Raw genomic sequence first — 22,051 nt, forward strand, 5'->3', positions numbered from 1 at the left:
TAACATAGTTATGCTGAACGATCAGCGCTCCATTTATTGAATCAAGCAGCAGGACCAGGGTTAAAAACAATACTGACAAACACTATTAAACCCCTCTTTAGTGTTCAAACTCTCTCTTCGACACATGCCTAAAGCTTAGCAATTACATATTTACTGTTAAAGTAAGCACATACATAAATGCAAAAGCAGCACTTTGAAGAGTTTTTGGAAGCCGTCATTTTTTAAGGTAATCCTACAATTTCTGAGTTTTTTTAGTGTTAGAGACATCATCTAACGCATCTTTACCCCTAAATGAGTTGAGGTGAGCTGTGCTCTTTGTAGAGCTACGCATTTTTGAAACATAGCTTTAGGAGCGTAGCAAGACTTCAGTGCAAATGTGATGCAACTAGTCTTGTGATAATGCTGGAAAAGGGTCACGAAGGAGCAGGACTCCGTGAAGCAAATCAAAAAGAATCTTTTTATTTTTTTAAATCAGTATTTCTAACCAGATTTTCCCACATTTCTCAGAATTAAAGCAGGATTTTGTCTAATAGTGGCTTTTTAAACTCGTTTACTGATGGGTTCGCATCAAAGATCTCATCCCTTCCAGGTTATTTGGCCAAACCGCTCACCGAAATGACACCCATGCCTGTGCGGCGCTATGGCTCAGTATGCTCCTGACCGCAAGACCGGTCTGAACCAAGTGTTGTTATTGTGGTGGTGGTGGGGGGAGCAATAGTAGTAGTGTTGAAGATGTTCTTAGTGTTCGTGACATTTATGCACGACTGTTTTAACCCTGTGAGTTTGCAGATATTCTTAGTGGCTGAAACGATAAACAGATTGGAGCTTTTACACCGATTCACACGTTCCAGGTTTTCCCCTCCCCCCCTCTCAGTGCTTGACAGAGAAGTCCCCAGTGTTAAGCCGGGGCCGTGGCAGGGCCCCGAACATCTCCGTCCCGTCGGTGGCTCCAGGGACCAGCAGGGCCTTCATACTTGCAGCGATGTGCTCCAGGTCAGCGCAGCCCGGCTGGGAAAGACGTGGAGAAAGAGGGATGTTAAAATAGGCGAAATAAAGGTTGTGTTCCTGCTCTGTTACCTAATGTTTGCTGACCTTTTCACTTTTTTTATGCTCACATGAGAAGCAGGAGTGGATGTTTACAGCTGAATAGGATCTTTGTCTTTAGAGACCATACCATAGCCATAAAAACAAGATTCTGAGCTTAGGAAAAAAAGCTAACTTTTCACCTGTTGGAAATAAGAATGTAGTATTTAGATTTTCAAAGAAAATTTTTATTTGGTTTTAGTTGCTGCTTAACAACATAAAATACCTCCATTTCAGTATAAAAAGTCTTCCAATTGAGGAGAAAGTTATCAGGCCCCTCCCCTAACAGCTGGTGTTTCCCCTTCAGCTGAGATGACTTAATCCAGAAGCTCCTTGCAGATTCTGTTTTTCAGTTTTCAGTCTCTTTCAAGTCAGATTAAAACCCTTTTGAAGAACAGTCCATTCTCTGGATGAGCAGGACAGGTTCTAATGCAGCAAAAGATCCCTTTCCATAACACTTCCACCACCGTGCTTCAATGCTGTTTGGTTTATGCTGAACTTTTCCTCTCACACAAAGTTGAGTTAGCTCTATTTTGTTTTTTTGTTGTTTTTTTTTTACATAGCTAAAGTTACCCTGCAGATAGCATTGGGCACCGAGAGTTAAAGATATACTATGCAACCGGTGTTGATTTTCCAGCGAGGCTCCCCCCAGAGGGCGAAAGTAAAAGTGCACTGTCGTAAATATGCTCAGCTGTTCTCCTGGTTTCTCCGTCAAGCCAGGCGCGGTTGTTTTGAGCTTAGCAGACAAGCAAACCCAACAAATCACCATGTCTACTGCGGTAAGTGACTATTTTATTCCAATTTTCGAGTTTGAAAATTCTCACTGGTTCCGCCTAGCCTGACGTAGTCCGACTCAATTCTAGTCAGAATATGAGTCTGATGCTGCTCCATAGAGCTGTGATTATGGGGCGTGTTTCGAACGAACCAGGAAAAAAAATGCCTCTGCACTCAATTGGATAGACCTACAACCAATAAGAGCAACGGAGTGCGTGACGTATGTTAAGCGACCAAGGGAGCCAGCTGATAAATTAAACTTTTGCCGAATCCCGTAGGAAGGACGCCAAAAACATCTTTCTTTTCAACAAATGCCTTGATCGCGTTTCTCTGTTCCTCTTTTAAAATTAATTTGCTGTTGATATCTTCTAGAACAGACCTAATAGCAGAATCTACACACCTCAACTCTCCAGCGGCAGCCATTGTTGTTGTCACCCAAGCGCGCTTTGGTCACGTGGTTGATTACGTTACTGTTGATCATCTGTCCATCATCGTATAAAGCCCGCCCTGACAATTTGATTGGGCCGCCAGATATTGTGCGAGCATACACGCGCTACTATTAAGCAATGCCAGACCGAACTTCCCGACCTCAAACCTTGTGGGCGGGATTAAGTTCGGAATGGCACCCAGGCTAGGTTCCGCCATGATAACTGCACAAATATCGCCACTGCGCTAGCAACGAGCAAGGCTTTCACTGGGGGCGTGTAGCAGCTCTTGCCGTAAAGCAAGAACGACTCTCACGATGCACGAGACTTCTGGGCCTGTGGATGCGGGCCGAGGGCTCCTGCAATTGCAAGTACGGTATTTTCCCTACAGACCACCAGGGCGGCCGAGAAAACCTTTGTTCGACCTGAAATTACTCATTTAATCATCCAAAACGTTATGGAACACATTAATTAACTGAAAAATGTTGCATAGTATGCCTTTAAGCTGAGATAGTTTCCCTGAAGAAATTTGTTCCCCTTGCAGGGAGAACAGTGCCTCTTTCTGCTTTTCTTCCTTTTACATTAAAAGGTATGGACCTACATCTAAATAAGCGGCCTTCTTAACTGTCAATCATTCTGGTGATATGTTTGCGTAAGGCCGTCCTACGTGCTCATCCTGTTAGCCATCTTTCAGGCGTATATCTGTGGTGAGCTGCGGTTTCAGACAGTCACTGAAGCTCCCCTTTCTCACCGTGATTCTTTGAAAATGGCCGTGGGTCGTCAGAGAAAAAGTGTCTGCGAAGTGCATGAGAAGAAAAGAAAGGCCTCAGAAGAGGCAGATATATCCCAGAATGCTTTGTGCAGAGATCTCTCCTCCTGACTGGTTGAGTATTTTCAGCCATCCCAGTTTAATTTCAGCTCTGCCTTTTGCTTTTGGTTGTTGGAGTTAAGATAATATTTCACTTTTTAACCTGAGTTAAACAGGTTTTTTTGTGATGTTTTGGATCTGCTGTAAAATATTCCGGGGCTATGGCTGCACACCATTGGTTTGTAACACTGGTCAGTGACTTTAGATCAGTTATAGAGTAAAGATGATGATAAAAACATTTATATCTAAAAATTATTGGTGTTGGCTTTTGCTTTACGTCTGCTGGTGATTAAATAAGAAAAATTTTGGTCAAAAAAATTAATCTATTAGGATCTTTACACTTGAGGCTGGATTTAAATCCTCTGGGAATTCATATAAAGTCCTAATACTCCAAGATGAAAAAAAAAAAAACACACCGTGATTCAGCCATCAGTTACAGACATGAAGCTGCTAAGTTTCCTCCTCAGGTTTTAGAACCCTTAGCCTCCCTGAACCCTGTCGATGATTTCTTCATTATTTCCCAGAAGGCACTCTGAGCAGACATGTTCTGACCCGACTCCCTGCCTCCAACAGAAACAACCCCCGCTCACCCGTTCTCCGCTGTTGCTGTCGCCCAGAGCGGCTCTGCTGCTCTTGCAGCCCCACACGGGGACGGACACGGGCAGCGAGCGGGCCAGGGCCGTGGGGTGGGCGTGGCGGGACGAGAAAGCGTGCTGCCCCATGGCCAGGCCGCGCGGTGGTGGGGGGGCGTCCTCGCTCAGCGAGCCTGGTCCAGATGAGAGGAAGGAACGGTTATATCACAGGTCTGTAAAAACAACAAGCTTTCACAACCGGATGATAAACGTCCTACCATCAGTGCTCTCCTCCTCTCCGTCGGACTCAAAGAACGGCTCACAGTCCCTGGAAATCGAGTCCTCGTCCATGGAGAAAACACCTGAAACCCAATCGCAGTGAATCAGACATCTTATCTCAGAAAAACCATTTACTGAAAAACATTCAGCCGATCCGTATATTCAGAATCCAGCTAATCTTTCAATCTCTCCATATTTTCTGCCTGGTGAGTCGGGCCTTCTTTTACCTTTAGGACTGATACTAATATGTTAGAAAAGAAAAATGTCCATCGACGTTAAGGTCAATATATATAATTCCAAGAAATTAGTAAAGTAGGAAAACTTTAAACAGAGAAACGATTCGGATCTAAAAAACACCCTGAAAATGGCAGCTCAGTCATGAAGGTAGGAAGGAACCAGTCCTCCTCCAGAGCTTTCTGTCTCCTTGTTCGTATCCAGCTGCTATGGATTCCAGAACATCAGAACCTTATTCCATCAGCAGGTCTGGAATCTATCCTGGTCATCTGTTGAAGTCTTCACTAAGGTGGGAACTTGATGCCTATCTTGGCCAGGTGTCCCTTGCAAAAGAGATTTTTAATCTCAATGGGTATTACCTGGTTAAAGGAATAGTACACCCAAAACATGATTAGCCTTCATTTTCTACTCACCCCCATGCTGAACAACACTCTGGAGTACTTTTTTGATATCTCAAATGCATCTGGAGATCAGGGAGGCTTCTTGCTGTCTGCTGACATTCAAATAATGGAGGTCTATGGTGCCCGAGACAGAAAGGTCCATAAAAGTCCACAAAAAACGTGTCAATATTCCTCCATACTGCTCGTCCAATGTATTCCAAGTGTCCTGAGTGGGTAGCATCCAGAATTTACTCGAAACGAAGTCATTTAGAATGTTTTTAGAGCATAAACAGTAGTGTATAGGATTTCCTGAAAGCGCGCACATGCGCGTTCACGACGCTACGGAAGCCGGCAGACCAACCCAGATGAAAGTGCACATTCAGCTCGGCAAAGAACTCATGCTCTTCCTCAACACTGAAGTCCTCAGACATTTTTCTTTCGTTGTTTCTTTCTTTGCACAGGTAAACAGCACATTTCTTCTTCTACGCTTGCATTATTGGAAGAGCAGACGCTGAATGCGCACTTTCATCTGGTTTGGTCTGCCGGCTTCCGTAGCGTCGTGAACGCGCATGTGCGCGCTTTCAGGAAATCCTATACACTACTGTTTATGCTCTAAAAACCTTCTAAATGACTTTGTTTCGAGTAAATTCTGGATGCTACCCACTCAGGACACTTGGAATACATTGGACGAGCAGTATGGAGGAATATTGACACGTTTTTGTGGACTTTTATGGACCTTTCTGTCTCGGTCACCATAGACCTCCATTATTTGAATGTCAGCAGACAGCAAGAAGCCTCCCAGATCTCCAGATGCATTTGAGATATCAAAAAAGTACTCCAGAGTGTTGTTCAGCATGGGGGTGAGTAGAAAATGAAGGCTAATCATGTTTTGGGGGTACTATTCCTTTAAATAAAGGATAAATAAAAAAAACTTCGCCCAAACGTCCTCACCAGGAGCGTAGAGGTCAGGGCTGTTGGTTCTCACGATCAGGAGACAGTTCCTTAGAGAACGGAGCTTCTAATGGCAGGAAGGAATCCATCATCCTCCAGCAGATTGGCTGCTGTATGAGGCTTTTCTAGTTGGCAGCTGTCTGGAAATCACCTTGAAGATGCTAAAATCCTGATTTCTGTCTCTCAGCTAATTTATTTTGGTGTTTTTCAGACATTCAACTTAAGAAACTGAGCTGATTTTCTTTCGTCTGAAAGTTTCTGTGGAGCAGAAAAATGTTTCCTATTTAATCATCATGTATGTTTCATTGTTCTTTGCATTAGTTTGGCATTTCTGATGATTTCTAGGCAGAAATAATGAGGAACATGATCTTTAATGTTGGTTCTGGTGTTTCCCATCCTCTTTCAAAACACTACATAGATTCTCTCTGAGTTTCAGATCAGACCAGTTTATTGACCGTTTGGTTAACTCAAGCCAAAGGAATCTACACTTGATAGAGTCAAGCAGCTTTTAGCCAATGAAATTAGCTCATTTGGTCCCGTGACACAACGGCTCAGCGCTTTTCCCGGCTGAATAAGAATTTTTTTGTTAAACAGAATTACAAAACGTCAGTTAGCTACTAACAGACAGCTATTAGAGTTTTTTCCGGAAGAAGAGGCCGGCGGCAAACTATTTTTCTTCTTCATTTCTGCCAGCAGCCGGTTTGCTGCCGGCTGCTTCTTCCGGATCAAACCAAGAGCCTTGACAGGGGTGCCGTACTAGCAGTGATCGGGTCAGTTGTTTCACCCAGTCTGATAAGAGGAAAAATTCTAATAGCTGTTTGTTAGTAGCTAACTGACGTTTAGTACTTCTGTTGAACAAAAAAATTCCTCATTCAGCCGGGAAAAGCGCCGAGCCGTTGTGTCACATGACCAAATGAGCTAATTTCATTGGCTAGAAGCTGCTCGACTCTATCAAGTGTAGATTGCTTTGGCTTGAGTTCACCAAAAGGTCAACACATTTGCGGCTGAATTTTTGCAGCTGAATTTTTTTCTGGTGAATTTTTTCTAGATAAAAATTGATTAACGAATTCAATGTCTAAAAATTCAGTGTTTAACATTCAGTGTTAAAAAAATTTAGTGTTTAAAATTCGGTGTTAAAAAAATTCAGTGTTTAAAATTCGGTGTTAAAAAAATTCAATGTTTAAAATTCGGTGTTAAAAAAATTCAGTGTTTAAAATTCGGTGTTAAAAAAATTCAATGTTTAAAATTCGGTGTTAAAAAAATTCAGTGTTTAAAATTCGGTGTTAAAAAAATTCAGTGTTTAAAATTCGGTGTTAAAAAAATTCAGTGTTTAAAATTCGGTGTTAAAAAAATTCAGTGTTTAAAATTCGGTGTTAAAAAAATTCGATGTTTAAAATTCGGTGTTAAAAAAAGGCAGATTCCAATGAGACTGTTTTTCTCCCATAAAAATACTGAAAAAGTTTTGAGTAGTCTTTTTTTTTTTTTTTTTTTTTTACATGCATACATCGCTCTCTGTGGAATGAATCCATATGAGCTTAAACATTTAAAGTGAATCACTGAAGAAAGATTGATGGTCAACCTGGCGGATGTCTCCTTCCACCAAAAATGAGGCATCACCTTTGAACAGCAACAAACCTAACGTGTGCCTACCTGCGCTTTCGTTTCCGTACGGCCGCCTCTCATCCATGTCTTCCTCCTCTTCCACCTCCTCCCCCTCCTCTAACAGATCTACGATCCCAGCCCGCTGTCTCTCCCGCTCCACCTCCAGAGCTCTCCTCTCCCGTTCCCTCTCCGCGTTGCCGTTCTGCCCGATGCCCTGCTGGCTCGTGTCGTCCGGGCTGTAGATGGACGGGTAGCTCTGGGAATACAGTCTGCTGTTGGGACTGACTCCACCCACCACGCCGTCGCCGGTGAAGCTCTGTGACATCCAGACATCAGAGACTTGTACTGGTTTTGTATGGGAGCTTTCTTGAAGGCCAGACGAGATGCGACACAAACTGCCTACTTACCCCTCTGTATCCGGTTTCAGAGGTCAAATCAACCAACATCTTGGTTCGTTGCTCTCCACCGGTTTGCCGCGTGTGCTTCTGGGCCGTCAGCATGGACGTGGAGTGCAGCACGCCGATGTCGTCCATGTAGCGGCGCGCCGACTCGGCCAGGAAGCCCTGACCCCACACACTGTAGGAGAAATCGCACTCCTTCGGGAAGCCGGTGCCGCTCTCCTGCTTCTTCCCTCCCTCGCCTTCCGTCGGCCGGAACTTCTTACAGGCTGTGAGAATGGCCAGATCACAGCCAGACTTCTGGCAATAGGCCTCCGCAGCTGAAAGTAGAGCCAGCCAGCTCTCTTTGTGGTTGTCTAGGATCTCTGGTTCAGAGGAGTGGGTCACAGAGGCCATGGTGGTGCTTTCTTGGAGTCTACAGAGTTTACAGAGATTGGCCTGATCAGATGAGCGACTAAGTCTTTAAAAATGGGGGCTTCAGTGGTTGGACAAAAAATACCGATCTAAGGTGCAAAACTAAACAAGATGTTGCCTTTGGTAGCCGATACGTGTCAGATTTTAATTTGCTGGTGTCAATTAACTTTTAGTTTCTGATTTAACACAAATTTTCATGGGACAGAGGCACCAGGTAACTAAGATATGGTAGGTGGGAGGTGGTGAGAGCCGCGGGAGAAATGTCACCAAGCTGCTGGTGATGCCTGGAAAAACAAAAAAGAATCATCAGGGCAGTCATAGGTTTATATCTTATGTCATTAATGTCAAATCCCTTCATTTTTAAAAATTAACACCAGAGCTTCTAGCAAACCTCGGTCTGGATAGTTGACAATTCAGAAAGCTTCACAATCCCACAGCAGGATGCTGCCACCACCATGCTTTACAGCTGTGTCACATTGGTCTCTCAGACCAAGCATCTCAACCTTTGTCTCTTCTGACCACAAAGGGGCTCAGATATCAAAAACTTTACCTCACAGCAGCTCTCATGGACAAAACAAAGAACTTCTGTTGGAAGGTTTAATTAGATTAACTCTGGATGGGTTGAAGTGAGGCTCTCAAAACCTAACAACCTTGTTCCACCTGTCAAACATGGTGCTGGTAGTAGCATACTGTGGGGCTCCATCACTGTTTGAGCTCAAACCCGTTAAAATTGAGAGCTCTTAGCAGAAACCGACAACTAGGCCAATCCAGTCAGAAAAAGAAGAGGACAATTATTCAGGATACTGGAAGCTTATTGATAGCTAGAACCTGCTAATATAGATCTACTACTATGTACGTGTTTTTTTTTTTTACACACACACACACACACACACACACATATATATATACATATGTGTGTGTGTGTGTGTATATACATATATATATATACATATGTGTGTGTGTGTGTATATATATATATATATATATATATATATATATATAAACAGATATTTATTACTCAAGAGCAAAATGCTGTGCACCCGTGTAACTATATCATTGGTCCAATAATTCATAACCAATCACTGCTTGCTTCTTAGTTGTGTGGGCTATGCCTGTGGATCTGAGTGTGTTTGCACCCTTCAGATCTAAAGCTGCAGAAAACAGTGTTGCTGTGACAATTTAGCAATGCTAACTGTAGCTCCTGTTAGCAATGCCTCCCCTCTGAATAAATCCTTCCCACTAATAAAGTTAACTCCGCTAAAACTGCCCTATTTGCGCATATCACTGCGGCTGCGACCCGCTGCAGCAGCTGTTGTTGTTTATCTCGTTATTCAGTCCAGTGTTGTGTGCAGCAGCCAGTCGCTTGCTGGTGAGAACGCATCTTCTCGACCATTTTTAGGGCTTTAAAAGCAGCCCTGGCATGAAAGTTATGACGTGGAAAGTAAGAGGAGACCTTCACCTACCTGTTCGGTACCTTTCTTCAACACTGCCAGGTGTTAACCGAGTTTAATCTGTGTTTTTACCCCACGCTTTCTGCCCTTCTCCCACCGTTTCTCCCCCTTAGCTAGCCTCGACACCAGCAGGAGAAAGCTAGCGAACAGTAATATGACAACATCCGGGTATCGATTTCAAAATAAAAGCCCGTTTGAGCAGGAATATTATATCAATGTATAAATAAAGTAATCGTTACATATTAATTGATATGTACGTTTTTAAGCTTGAAAGTTGCTTACGAATTAGTTTTTTTGGTGTTTACTGGTTTTAAAGTAAAACAAAAAACAATTTAATACATTATATTATAAAAGGAATTTAAAAATTCAAAATATTTACTTATCCTAATTATGATCACTTTGGCACAAGGCTGATAACATTCTGTTACTCAGATTACAATATCATACAAGAAAAACTAATTTTTAATAAAATTTAATTTTTATTGTATTTTTGTTATGTTTTCTTGTCCAACACAAACCAGGAATAGACTGTTGACAGTTGTCCTTGTCCAAAAAGTGAAAATAAAAAGAAAACTTTTTGCATGTTAATGTGGGTGGAAATAAAAAATTCAAAAGGGCAAACCCTACTATTGTTATTGGTAGTCCGGTAGTTGTAGCTGTTTTTCTTTTCAGACTTCTGGGTTTTATTTTCAAAATGATAACTTACAAGCAATAAAAATGAGTCGTCAAGCAGACCATCTCAGTGTTTTCCGGTTTTGTCTCTGACTTGATGCGGCTCTGACGTCATCTGTTTACCGACCTGATCAGTGTCTGTGAACGAGCACGTTCTCTGCGTTTGTCAACGAGTAGCCTGTTTAAAATACGGGCCTGCAGCCTGCAAAACTAAATTTGAATTCAAGAGGATTTATTTCAGTTGAATAAAGTCTTAATGGATCAAAATTCTGCTTCAATTTGATGCTGTGCTTTATTTGGCCTCTATAGACCTGTAGACACTGGCCACCTGTTCAATTGCTTTTCAACATAAATGTTGACTCAGCCAATCACGTGGCACCAACTGACTGCTTTAAAAAAAATTATAATAATGAAGAGAACTTGTTTAAGTTCAAAGTGAATATATAACTGATAGAAGAAGGAGAATTATTTTAAAAATTTCTGACGGACGAGGATTTTTACACACAGCCATTTAGGTGTTTATTGATTGATTAATTGACTTTATTGATCTCACAGTGGAGAAATGTACTCCTTACATCAGCTCAAATAGTGAAAGGAGAAGAAGAAAGTGCCAAAGGAAGAAAAGGAAAAAGGTGCATGGGATATATACTGTATATACAGTGCGTCCACATATAACAACTCTATATATATATATATATATATATATATATATATATATATAGCAGGATTATTGTATGGAGTAATTGCACAGGGTGTTTACATGGGTATTTATATAGGTGGATATTTATATTCATATAGTTATTGCACTGGGTGTCAAATATAGAGAAACAGGTTATTGCACAGGGTATCAGTAGTAATTGCATATTACACATTGCACCAGTTATTGCCGTTGGAGTGTCGCATTGTAGAGTCTGGTTGCAGCAGGGATGAGTTTACAGAACACAATCTGGAGGAAAAAAAGCATAATCACTGATTGGAAGGTGCTTAGATAAAAAAATCTTGTCGATGTCAAATGGAAATAGAGGAAAATAGGCAGAACTTGTTGAATAAGATCGGCCACTGAGGCAGAAGACCACATAGGGTCACTATTGTCAGCCAAGAGCAGGGAACAGGCTAAAACTCAAGCAGACTCAGCAAAACTTCACTGTTCTAGCTGCAGCTTCAGTGAAAGTGTTGGGTTTATGGAGTGTTTTGTTCTTCTGTGTGTTTTTATTTCCCCGATTTTAATTAAAACATTTGGTATCTTTCCAGTATCTTTTCCAGTTTACTTCACCTGATATTCTTCAGATGAAGGATACATAGTGTATGGACCAGCAGAAGCCTTAAAAACAATGTGGATGGCAAAATGAATGCTTTAAATGTGGAGCATTTAAAAAAAAGGGGAAATTAGCTGCAGCAGAAGCAATACATTACTTTCTCAACCTGTTTAAGAAGAACATGTAACAGTAGGGTCAGGATTTGCTTTTAACAAGCATTGATTCTTTCTGGCTGTGGTGGAATAATAATAATATGGAAGATTTGATTGGCTTTGGAACACCTTGCAAAACTTAGTTCCAACAGCAAAGCATATTTTTGTGATGTAGCTGATCATTATCCATCTCTCCAATTGACTTATTAGCCACCATATCAGTCCAGTTAAGCACTTTCTGGGAGAAATATGTCATCCTATTATAGAATAGAATAAAATAGAATAGACTTAAACAGATTTATTCGTAATTTTTTTGTATAAAGTTTCATTTTTTTAAAGTGCAGCCTTGAAAAATAGTAAAAAAATCTTTAAAAACTGTAATATAAACATCCATCCATTTTCTTTACACGCTTGTCCCAAGTGGGGTTGCGAGGGGTGCTGGTGCCTATCTCCAGCAGTCAATGGGGGAGAGGCAGGGTACACCCTGGACAGGTCGCCAGTCCATCGCCAGGCAACACAGAGACACACAAGACACACAACCATTCATGCACACACTCACACCTAAGGACAATTTAGAGAAGCCAATTAACCTAACAGTCATGTTGTAATATAATATAAACATATGACTGTAAATTTACAGCTCTAACGTTTTTTGTATATATATATATATATATATATATATATATATATATATATATATATATATATATATATATATATATATATATATATATATATATATATATATATATATATATATATATAAATAATGGTAAAATATAATAACATACAGTACAATATCCCATTTTACACAATGGGGATATTCTGGTGCTTACAGGTGCTGGTCATAAAATTAGAATATCATGAAAAAGTAGATTGATTTCAGTAATTCCATTTAAAAAGTGAAACTTGTATATTATATTCATACATTACATACAAACTCATATATTTCAGATGTTTATTTTGTTTAATTTTGATGATTACAAATGACAACAAATGAAAATCTCAAATTCATCATATCAGAAAATTAGAATATTGTGAAAAGGTTCAAAATTGATGGCCCCTGGTGCCACACTCTAATCAGCTAATTAACTCAAACCACCTGCAAAAGCCTTTAAATGGTCTTTCAGTCTAGTTCTATAGGCTACACAATCATGGGGAAGACTGCTGACTTGACAGTTGTCCAAAAGACGACCATCGACACCTTGCACAAGGAGGGCAAGACACAAAAGGTCATCGCTAAAGAGGCTGGCTGTTCACAGAGCTCAGTGTCCAAGCACATTAATAGAGAGGCGAAGGGAAGGAAAAGATGTGGTCGAAAAAAGTGTACAAGCAAGAGAGATAACCGCACCCTGGAGAGGATTGTGAAACAAAACCCATTCAAAAATGTGGGGGAGATTCACAAAGAGTGGACTGCAGCTGGAGTGAGTGCTTCAAGAACCACCACACACAGACGTATGAAAGACATGGGTTTCTGCTGTCGCATTCCTTGTGTCAAGCCACTCTTGAACCACAGACAGCGTCAGAAGCGTCTTGCCTGGGCTAAAGAGAAACAGGACTGGACTGCTGGTGAGTGGTCCAAAGTCATGTTCTCTGATGAAAGTAAATTTTGCATTTCCTTTGGAAATCAAAGTCCCAGAGTCTGGAGGAAAAGAAGAGAGGCACTTCATCCACGTTGCTTGAAGTCCAGTGTAAAGTTTCCACAGTCAGTGATGGTTTGGGGTGCCATGTCATCTGCTGGTGTTGGTCCATTGTGTTTTCTGAGGTCCAGGGTCAACGCAGCCACATACCAGGAAGTTTTAGAGCACTTCATGCTTCCTGCAGCTGACCAACTTTTTGGAGATGCAGATTTCATTTTCCAACAGGACTTGGCACCTGCACACAGTGCCAAAGCTACCAGTACCTGGTTGAAGGACCATGGTATCCCTGTTCTTAATTGGCCAGCAAACTCTCCTGACCTTAACCCCATAGAAAATCTATGGGGTATTGTGAAGAAGAAGATGCAATACACCAGACCCAACAATTCAGAAGAGCTAAAAGCCACTATTAGAGCAACCTGGGCTATCATAACACCTGAGCAGTGCCACAGACTGATCGACTCCATGCCACGCCGCATTGCTGCAGTAATACAGGCCAAAGGAGGCCCAACTAAATACTGAGTGCTGTACATGCTCATACTTTTCATGTTCATACTTTTCAGTTGGCCAACATTTCTATAAATCCTTTGTTTTTATTGGTCTTCAGTAATATTCTAATTTTCTGATATGATGAATTTGAGATTTTCATTTGTTGTCATTTGTAATCATCAAAATTAAACAAAATAAACATCTGAAATATATGAGTTTGTATGTAATGTATGAATATAATATACAAGTTTCACTTTTTAAATGGAATTACTGAAATCAATCTACTTTTTCATGATATTCTAATTTTATGACCAGCACCTGTACAACACCAAAAAGAATATAGAAAAAAATGGTCACACAAATGGGAAAAGTTTATAAGAATAACATAGTAGTAAGGAGTTAAAAGATAAACAATAAAATATTGTACTGTAAAGTATTTTAACAATATTAAAACTGTGCACCTGGAGAATAAATAACCAATACAAATGTATGGACATTTTTTTTTTTTACAGTAATGGATATTGGAAAATAGCAGCAGCATCATTGATGTGCAAAATGACATCAGCATTTTATTTAACTGACTACGGTAGAAACTGTGCAAACAGCAATATGGACCAAATATGGGCGTAGTTTACTCTTAAAATGATCAACTTATAAGGATGAAATATCATTAAGGTCATAATTTAAAAGTTATATGAAATAAGGATTAATGTTTTCTACTTATCAATTTCTATCTATCTATCTATCTATCTATCTATCTATCTATCTATCTATCTATTTTCATTTAATTCATGTATTTATAGGAGAAAGTAACTATAATAAAGAGAGCAAATCTTAAATTAATAGTAATAGTATATAAAACAAAGTGCTGCCATCTAGCGGCCACTGTCTTTAACTGATCTGATGCTAATTATATTAATTATATGATAATATATAAAACTGGGGTTTTAAAACGTGCATGGGAATAAGTGCAAACTGATTGGCTCTTATGGCACTTGACGTTATTCGATAGGCGGGACTTTCCGTGAGCAGGAAGTGTGACGTCACATTTGTTTTGGAGAAAGCGAAGCTGCGACTGAAGCGGAAAGAAAATGGGGGAAAACGTGGAAGATTTCAAGGTATTTTTGTATTTTTCCTGTTATAATTTCGCCTCATAGCTTCTCTAAGCTATAAGCCTTTTTAACAGGGAACCGATGTTAAAGCTTAAGGTTAGCTTATAGCTCAATAAGGGTGAAAATAGCAATCCAAGACAATATCTGGTACATTCTTGTCTTTGGGCGTTAAATGAAAGATGGAAACCTTCCTCTAGGTCGGCTTTAGGTATTTTATTAATTTATTTGATATTAAAGCTCACTGCTCAGGAAGTTAGGGAGAAAAAACTTTGAAGTTTGTTCAATTTTTTCTTGATCGAGTCTGTCTGACCTGACAGATGAGTCAGCCCAGTCATGTGATTTACCTCTTTCATTGCTTTCTCATGTTTGACATATTTATAATATTAATATTCACCTATTTTTGTTCTTAGAGCAACGTTAATATGTCCAAAGTCCAGTCAACCCTAACCTTTGTTAAAGAATATTAACCTTTATACTACAATTCGTCAAAAAAAAAAAAAAAAATGAAAGGTGAAAAATAGAAACAGAAAAGTGATATAATCAGGTTACTTTAAATGGAATAAAGTAACATTTTGCTCTACCTTAAAGATAAATATAACTGAATTCAAATGCCTTTTGATAGAATATGGCTAAACCCTTCATTACTCTCCTGGTTGATCCAATCATCTTATCCAATACTGGGATAGCAGATGTAATAGCAGGTCTATAAAGGCAGCATGACCATCCGTGTAAATTGGGGGGTTTCACCCTCCAGTCTTTAGCAGCTGGATGCCTGCAGATTTAACACGTGTCCACACTGAGATATATATATATATATATATATAGCCCCTGTAGAGGGTTCTAGGTCTGCTTCTGTGTCTCATACATACTGTACATATTTATAATATCTTTTAAAGCAGGAGATTCTGATGCTGCCTTTCATGTTTGTGAGCAGTAGCTCTCTCTCACACTCCTTACTGTGTTTCCTCTCTGATCAGCCAGTCGATCAATTGGACGATATTGATATTGGAAATCGGTCAGATATCAGCCAAAAATAACTAAAGAAAAAAATAAATAAATAAAGGATAAAAAACTCCAAACTCAATATTGATGCATAGGAAACCATTTCCAATACAATGGAGGTGGAAAAAAAAAAGCATTGAAGAAATTGGAAATACATTTATTAATACCTACTTTTAGAGCTGCTTTTTGTGTCTCTGCTTCTGTCTCCTTGAACCCCAGTCGGCCTCAGCAGATGGCCTCTCACACTGAGTCTGGTTCTGCTGGAGGTTTCTTCCTGTTAAAAGGGAGTTTTTCCTCTCCACTGTCGCTACAAGCATGCTTCGTGTGAGGGATTGCTGAAGAGTCAATGAGTCAATGCAATCAGTTGGTTTTCCTTAGATAGAAAACTTTTAATCAATTTGACTGTATCACCTGGTGAACTGTAAAGTGCCTTGTGATGACTTGTGATGTGAAATGGGGCTATAGAAATAAACTGAACCAAATGAACCCCTACACCCCAGGATGAGTCACAAATTCTACTAGTTTAAAATGAGTGCAAATAAAGGCAAAATAACTCACCCAAATTGAAAACAATTTGACGATCTTTTACGATTGAGATATTTTGCTTTTAATTTTCATATAATCTAGAAATCTTACATTAACAACAGCACTTCTATTAGGTATCAGTAATATGCCAAATTAGCATTGTTTCAGGTACAGCATTTGAGTTTTACGGAAGGGGATTAGGGCCACTGGAAAAAAACAAAGTTAACTGATTTTTAAATTTTATTTCAGTTTAGTATGGGAAAAAAGTCAGAATTCTAACTTTAATCTCAGAATTTTGGATCTTAATGTAGATGGGCACCATGAAGGAAGAGATGTGGGAGCACTCAGCTTCACTGACAAAGATGTGAGTTGTTTGAGGTGGCCAGTGACACACTGGTGGAGAATATTGGAATTAGGCAACTTTTTACGTGCCATAGGGGTCCCCTCATTAAAGGAGGAGCAGAAGGTCATTAAAACAAGAGAGCAAGTCTCTAAAACAGACATGGCTATGGCTTGATGCTAACATGTTTGTTATCTGTCAGAATTCTGACATTAAAGTCAGAATTCTGAGAAAAAAGAATTCTGACTTTTTTCCCCCATGTTAAACTGAAATAAAATTTAAAAATCAGTTAACTTTTTTTTTTTTTTCAGTGGCCCTAATCCTCTTCCGTAGAGTTTACATGCTTCTTAGAGCATCGATATTTTTTAAACAACCGTACATCAGCCTGGATCTAAAATCTCTGGTATCGGCATGATGAGTTTATCTAATCCACCGGTTAATAATAAATAGGTCTGTTCTACCTGTTGTTGATTATTGTTCTGTGTTTACTAAGCCTTTTCTAATTATCTAAACCACAAACTAAGGAATAACAATTTGTATGATTCTTGCTGATGTTGTATTGGGTCAATATCAGCTGTTAGGCAATGCTTCATATTGCCATATTTGTATCGAATCCAGAGCTTCCCTGATTTTAATGGGCGGGGGGGTTGTAGACGTTGGAAATAATCAATAAGAATCATTAACAGTCACAGACTGTTTTCGTTCTCTGTGATTAGTTTATTGATTAGAGGCATCATCACCTGTTTGATTCATTGGGTTTTCTCTGTTTGGTTCAAATGGGGCCTTAAAAGCACAAAGGTTAGCTTCGATTTTGATTGGCTCACTTTGCAAGTCTGACTGAAGGTTTCTTCTTCTTCCTCTCAGCTGATATTTGAGAAAGAGGGAGTCTACCTCCACACCAATGCCAAGAGGACGCTCCAGGAAACCAGCATCCCGGGATTTATCCGCATCGTAGAACGGGTATGAAAACCGCACCTGGATGCCATCTTTCTAAAGCACAGGGATGGACTGATCATTTCCCCTTCTATAGGCTGGAGTGCCCGCTTTAGAATGGAGCCCCCTGCAGGACGAGGGACGCAGCGCGCCTACGGTCCTCTACAGCAGGAAGGTTGGCCACCAGTTACTGTGTGCTTTATATATAAAAAAAGAAATGTTTGCATTTGTTGTGATCATTTGTTCTTCTTGTTTCTAATCAGGATGGGGAAGGAGGCGAGGAGGACATGAACTTTGACCCTGGGTATGAGCCCGACTGGGCGGTCATCAGCACCGTGAAGAAAGACCGCGAACACGCCCAAGTGAAAGACTCAGGTTTTACTCTCTGCTTCCTACAGTTACAGCCGCAGCGTTTATTTCATGAAAACTCATGGAAAATTTTTTTTTTTCTAACCACAGGTCAGTGGGCGTTCTCTCTGCCTCTGTCGGAGCTGTACTCCCTCCGGAGGGCCCGCTTTTCCCTGGGTCGGAACTTCATGGTGCTTACGAGCAGAGGGGGCCACCCGCTTCCTCCTCTGCACTTCCACAGAGGAGGAACCAGGGAACTTCTGAAGGCTCTCCACCATTACATCGTCCTGGACCAGTGAGTATCATCATAACCTTTGATCAAATCAGCAGAGCTCTGCTGTTGGCTGACCCCATAGCTTCTCTGTAGGATGCTAATCTGGGACATCTTCCTATAAAAATGATGCTTTTTGTTCCTCTTCCTCTTGCTGTGTTAGTTTAGAGACATGATCTGCATCCTAAAGCTTCCCTTTTCAGCTGAAATCCAGCAGCAGTTTAATTTTCAAATGTGTTAATGATGCCATTCGCTCTAACAAGATTCTTTTCAGTTTTCAGTTTTTCATAGATCCTCCTTTGTGCTTTAGCATATGCTTTCGGACCAGACAAAGAACTTTATTTATAAAAAGGAAGTGCTCCATACAGATGTATCATTTTAGAAACATCCTTTTCTTCTCGCTGAGAAAACCTCATTACTGCTGAGTCCAAATGAAACATTGTTAATATGTAAAACCCTTTAATTATGGATCTAAGCTGAAGAGTCAGTTGGTCTTCATGCTGCCTGGTGTGATCATCTTCAGGTCTCCTGTTGACGGGCGCCTCTTCCTTGCATATCCGCGCGACCCGAGCTCGGAAGCCTTCCCTCAGACCTTCGACAAGCTTCAAATCCTGGATGACGGCTCCGACATCGTCGCGGTACTTTGAGGCCGATCTCAAAATGTTTTCAAGCCAAAACGTTTTGTCTTAATGTTCCTCCGTTTTGTACGACCCCAACAGAGATTCATACACGACCCGTACGCCACCACGTTTGGAGGATTCTCCAAGGTCACCAATTTCTTCCGTGCGGCTCTCCGGCCTCCCGACGCCCCCGTCAGGCAGGCTGCCCATGGACCGGGTCTGCCGGCGCAGCCTGACGACGAGCCTGGATTTGAGCTCATCACCTGCGTAAGAAAATGACAAAAAGAACGTTGGGGGGGGGGGAGATAACTGAGCTGCGCCGCTCATTCTTGTTTGTTCCATGCAGGGCGTGGAGCTGGGCTCCAGGCCGGACGTAACCAGGGGGCGACCCCTGGATAAATGGGAGGAGTTTCTGGACTCCGATGGCCGGGTGACGGACCCAGAGAAAGTCAAAGAACTCGTGTTCAGAGGGGTAAGACAGGACGAGGGACCAACACAACCTTTTTCATTTTTAGCAAAGCAAAAACTAATTATATTTAAACGCTGCAGGGCATCACTCCATCGCTCAGGAAAGAAGTGTGGAAGTTCCTCCTCGGTTTCTATCCATGGAAAAGCACCTCAAAGGAAAGAGAGAACATTCTTCGAGTCAAAACGTCGGTTCTCTCCCTCACATATACCCAGACTTTGCTGACAGCCTGCTGAATATGAAACTTTTCCTCTCATCATCTGTGTCTGCAGGGATGAGTACTTCCGGATGAAGGTGCAATGGAAGTCTGTGAGCGAAGAGCAGGAGATGAGGAACACCCTCCTCAGAGGGTACAGGAGCCTGATAGGTCAGCTCTCCTGCACGCCACATAACAAAAGGATGTTGTTATTTTCCCAGCAGCAGCTGTTGATTCCTTTGCTCTGCTGTCCTCGACAGAGAGGGACGTCAACAGGACGGACAGGAACAACACGTTCTTCTCCGGCAACGACAACCCCGGCCTGACTCTGCTCCACGACGTGCTGATGACCTACTGCATGTACAACTTCGACCTCGGTGTGTGCTCATGACAGAACGCAGCTGTGCACCGTCGCTTTTGGTTTAATCACAGGTTGATTGTGTAAACAGCTGAGGGCAGAGTTATATTGACCACAGGATGCCTTCTGGGGAGAGAAACCCCTCCTGTGTGAGCTAAATGAAGGAACGTAGACCAAATTGTCTCTGGTTTTAACTGGGGGTTTATATAACAGTCTGTAGGTCTGGACTTTGACTAGGCCGTTTTAACACTTTAGTTCTTTTCTGTTGTAGAACTGCTGCTGTGGTTTGACGTCATTTTTCTGTTCAGATGGCTTTAAATTTAACCCCAGAAAAACTGGTCAAGTCAATCAAGGTTATTACCATTTACTAAAACTAACTGAATGACAAACTAAAAAAAAAAAAAAAATTTGATCAACTGAAATAAATTTGAAACTAGACTTTTCACACAAAAATAACTTAAATGTTAAAAAGAGTTTACTAAAATATAAAGAAAAAAATTTTTAGGGGAGAATGTGGTTAGTTTTTGTTTGTGTCTTCATCATAATGCATTATCTGGTTTCTGGTTGCTGTACTTCATTACACCAGTAGAGGGCGGTACAGCAGTCAGGTCATTTGAGTTGCTGCAGCAGGCTGTCCTTATCTGAGATTTTATTTCTATTGTTTTAGGGATTTTTTTATTCTTGCCCTTGGTATCTAAGTTGTATTACATAAAAGGCGAAAACTATAACTGACACTAAGCATAAAAAAAAAAAATTAAAACTAAACCAAACTAGCTAACAGATACTAAAAACAACTTAAAACTAGAAAAAGCTGTTTCGGAGAAACATCAAAGTGGGAATGCTTTTGCTGAATGAAAAAAGCTGAAATTACCTGAAGAACATATGAAAATGTGATAGGAAGTCATCAGAAACTTCAAACTGCAGAAAACAATTGAATCATCTGAAGATTTTGTAGGGTAGAATCATTTGGCAGTAAAATGGCAGAAAGAAACTCATCTTAAAAGCTGCACAGCCAAACCATACATGATATCAAAAAAATGTCTTGAATGTGGGCACTAGAAGGGTCTTAATATAATGTCTCCCAAGTTTCTAGAAAAATGTATAAAGAAATTTTGAAGGGGGGTTTACCTACTTTCCAGAAACATGTCAGGCGTGTTATGAATTAGCAGCAAACAGAAAAGCTTAATTCCTGTCCAGTAACAGAGCAGAATGAAGCCAAAGTTCACAACATAGGCTGAAAAGTATGAAATTAGCTGAAGTAGAAAAGAAATTACAAAGAAAAACTTTAATCTTATCTGGTTGAAGAAAAAATTAGTAGCTTAAGGATGGGAAGTAAAATGTTGAGGACGATGGTATTGAATAAGTATTAACATTTTGAAATCATATGTGGAAATGTCAAGACTTGGCAAAACAACTGGAAAATTATTTAAAATGTGTCGGTTGATCAGCATAAAGAAAACAGTGTCATCCTTAGAGGATTGAAAATCTACAAACCTATGTGCAAGACTGACCATGAGAAGCAGAGGAAGGACAGAGAGAGAAGCTTATAGAAAGAGAGCTAATACCACTTAAGGAGCTGAATTTATAAAAAAAATTGAACCTGCATGTTACGAGCCGCTGTGGTAATGAAAGCACCGTTGGCAGGCTTAGGCTGCATGTTACAAGGTTAGCAGATGCTTTATTACAGTATAAATCTTAGAACCTGATTAAGAAATATGCACTGAGGTGTGTGGTCAACAGGCCTTGGTAGTGTAATTTGAAGAAATTGGTTAAGTTTGGGTCATAGCTACAAGCCATATGGCACAATGAATGAGTGTGCGTAAGGAAGAGGCTTTTATTTTGTAGGTTCCCTTTAGTCTTATTTTGAAAGTCTATCATGGATGTGTGTCAAGGGAAGGGTCATGCCCAGCAGTGATATAGAATCCATTTCCAAATATGAAATCACTGGTTTTCCATGTTATTGGGTGAATAGATGCTGTATTAGAGCGTAAATGGGAGACTTTTATTGTGAAATTTGCTCCTGGGTATGTTTTGAAAAGGCTTCTAGAGTCTAATAGTAACAAGCTGGTGGAGTTTGGGTCATAATGCTGAGCCATTTGCATCAATTAATACACGAGTATAATATAGAGGCTTTTATTTTGTAGGGTAACTGGAGTCTTATTTTGAAAGTCTAGCAGGGTTGTGTGTTGAGAAAAGGGTCAGACCCAGCAGTGATACTTGATGACTTTCAATCGTTTTTAAAT

At 40.5% G+C, this 22,051-nt stretch overlaps 2 protein-coding genes across 2 annotated transcripts; one reads left to right on the forward strand and one right to left on the reverse strand.

Moving 5' to 3' along the window:
* Nucleotides 1-455: 455 nt before the first annotated feature.
* Nucleotides 456-9,575, reverse strand: akt1s1 (AKT1 substrate 1 (proline-rich)). Its single transcript, XM_038297322.1, has 6 exons — nt 9,444-9,575; nt 7,576-8,264; nt 7,217-7,484; nt 4,001-4,084; nt 3,741-3,916; nt 456-1,008 (listed from the first exon to the last, which is right to left on the reverse strand). Exons 2-6 carry the CDS (start codon nt 7,960-7,962, stop codon nt 871-873), a joined length of 1,053 nt encoding a protein of 350 aa, XP_038153250.1. The 5' UTR covers nt 7,963-8,264; nt 9,444-9,575; the 3' UTR covers nt 456-870.
* Nucleotides 9,576-14,644: 5,069 nt separating this feature from the next.
* Nucleotides 14,645-19,865, forward strand: tbc1d17 (TBC1 domain family, member 17). The gene is made up of 11 exons (XM_038297314.1): nt 14,645-14,755; nt 17,481-17,576; nt 17,647-17,724; nt 17,813-17,924; nt 18,009-18,192; nt 18,692-18,806; nt 18,888-19,055; nt 19,135-19,260; nt 19,338-19,441; nt 19,527-19,621; nt 19,711-19,865. Exons 1-11 carry the CDS (start codon nt 14,729-14,731, stop codon nt 19,839-19,841), a joined length of 1,236 nt encoding a protein of 411 aa, XP_038153242.1. The 5' UTR covers nt 14,645-14,728; the 3' UTR covers nt 19,842-19,865.
* Nucleotides 19,866-22,051: the final 2,186 nt, after the last annotated feature.

This window comes from Cyprinodon tularosa, unplaced genomic scaffold (genome assembly GCF_016077235.1).
Source record: "Cyprinodon tularosa strain WSP-4 unplaced genomic scaffold, ASM1607723v1 ctg386, whole genome shotgun sequence".
Classification (NCBI taxonomy): domain Eukaryota; kingdom Metazoa; phylum Chordata; class Actinopteri; order Cyprinodontiformes; family Cyprinodontidae; genus Cyprinodon; species Cyprinodon tularosa.

Excerpts from the sequence above, each read along its gene's own strand:
- akt1s1 (XM_038297322.1), bottom strand. The coding sequence starts at position 7,962 with ATGGCCTCTGTGACCCACTCCTCTGAACCAGAGATCCTAGACAACCAC. Across the intron at positions 7,485-7,575 it reads CTGAAACCGGATACAGAGGG|AGCTTCACCGGCGACGGCGT; the intron begins GTAAGTAGGCAG and ends TGGATGTCACAG. Across the intron at positions 3,917-4,000 it reads AGAGGAGGAGAGCACTGATG|GCTCGCTGAGCGAGGACGCC; the intron begins GTAGGACGTTTA and ends CATCTGGACCAG.
- tbc1d17 (XM_038297314.1), top strand. The coding sequence starts at position 14,729 with ATGGGGGAAAACGTGGAAGATTTCAAG. Across the intron at positions 17,725-17,812 it reads CGGTCCTCTACAGCAGGAAG|GATGGGGAAGGAGGCGAGGA; the intron begins GTTGGCCACCAG and ends GTTTCTAATCAG. Across the intron at positions 19,261-19,337 it reads AAGAACTCGTGTTCAGAGGG|GGCATCACTCCATCGCTCAG; the intron begins GTAAGACAGGAC and ends TAAACGCTGCAG.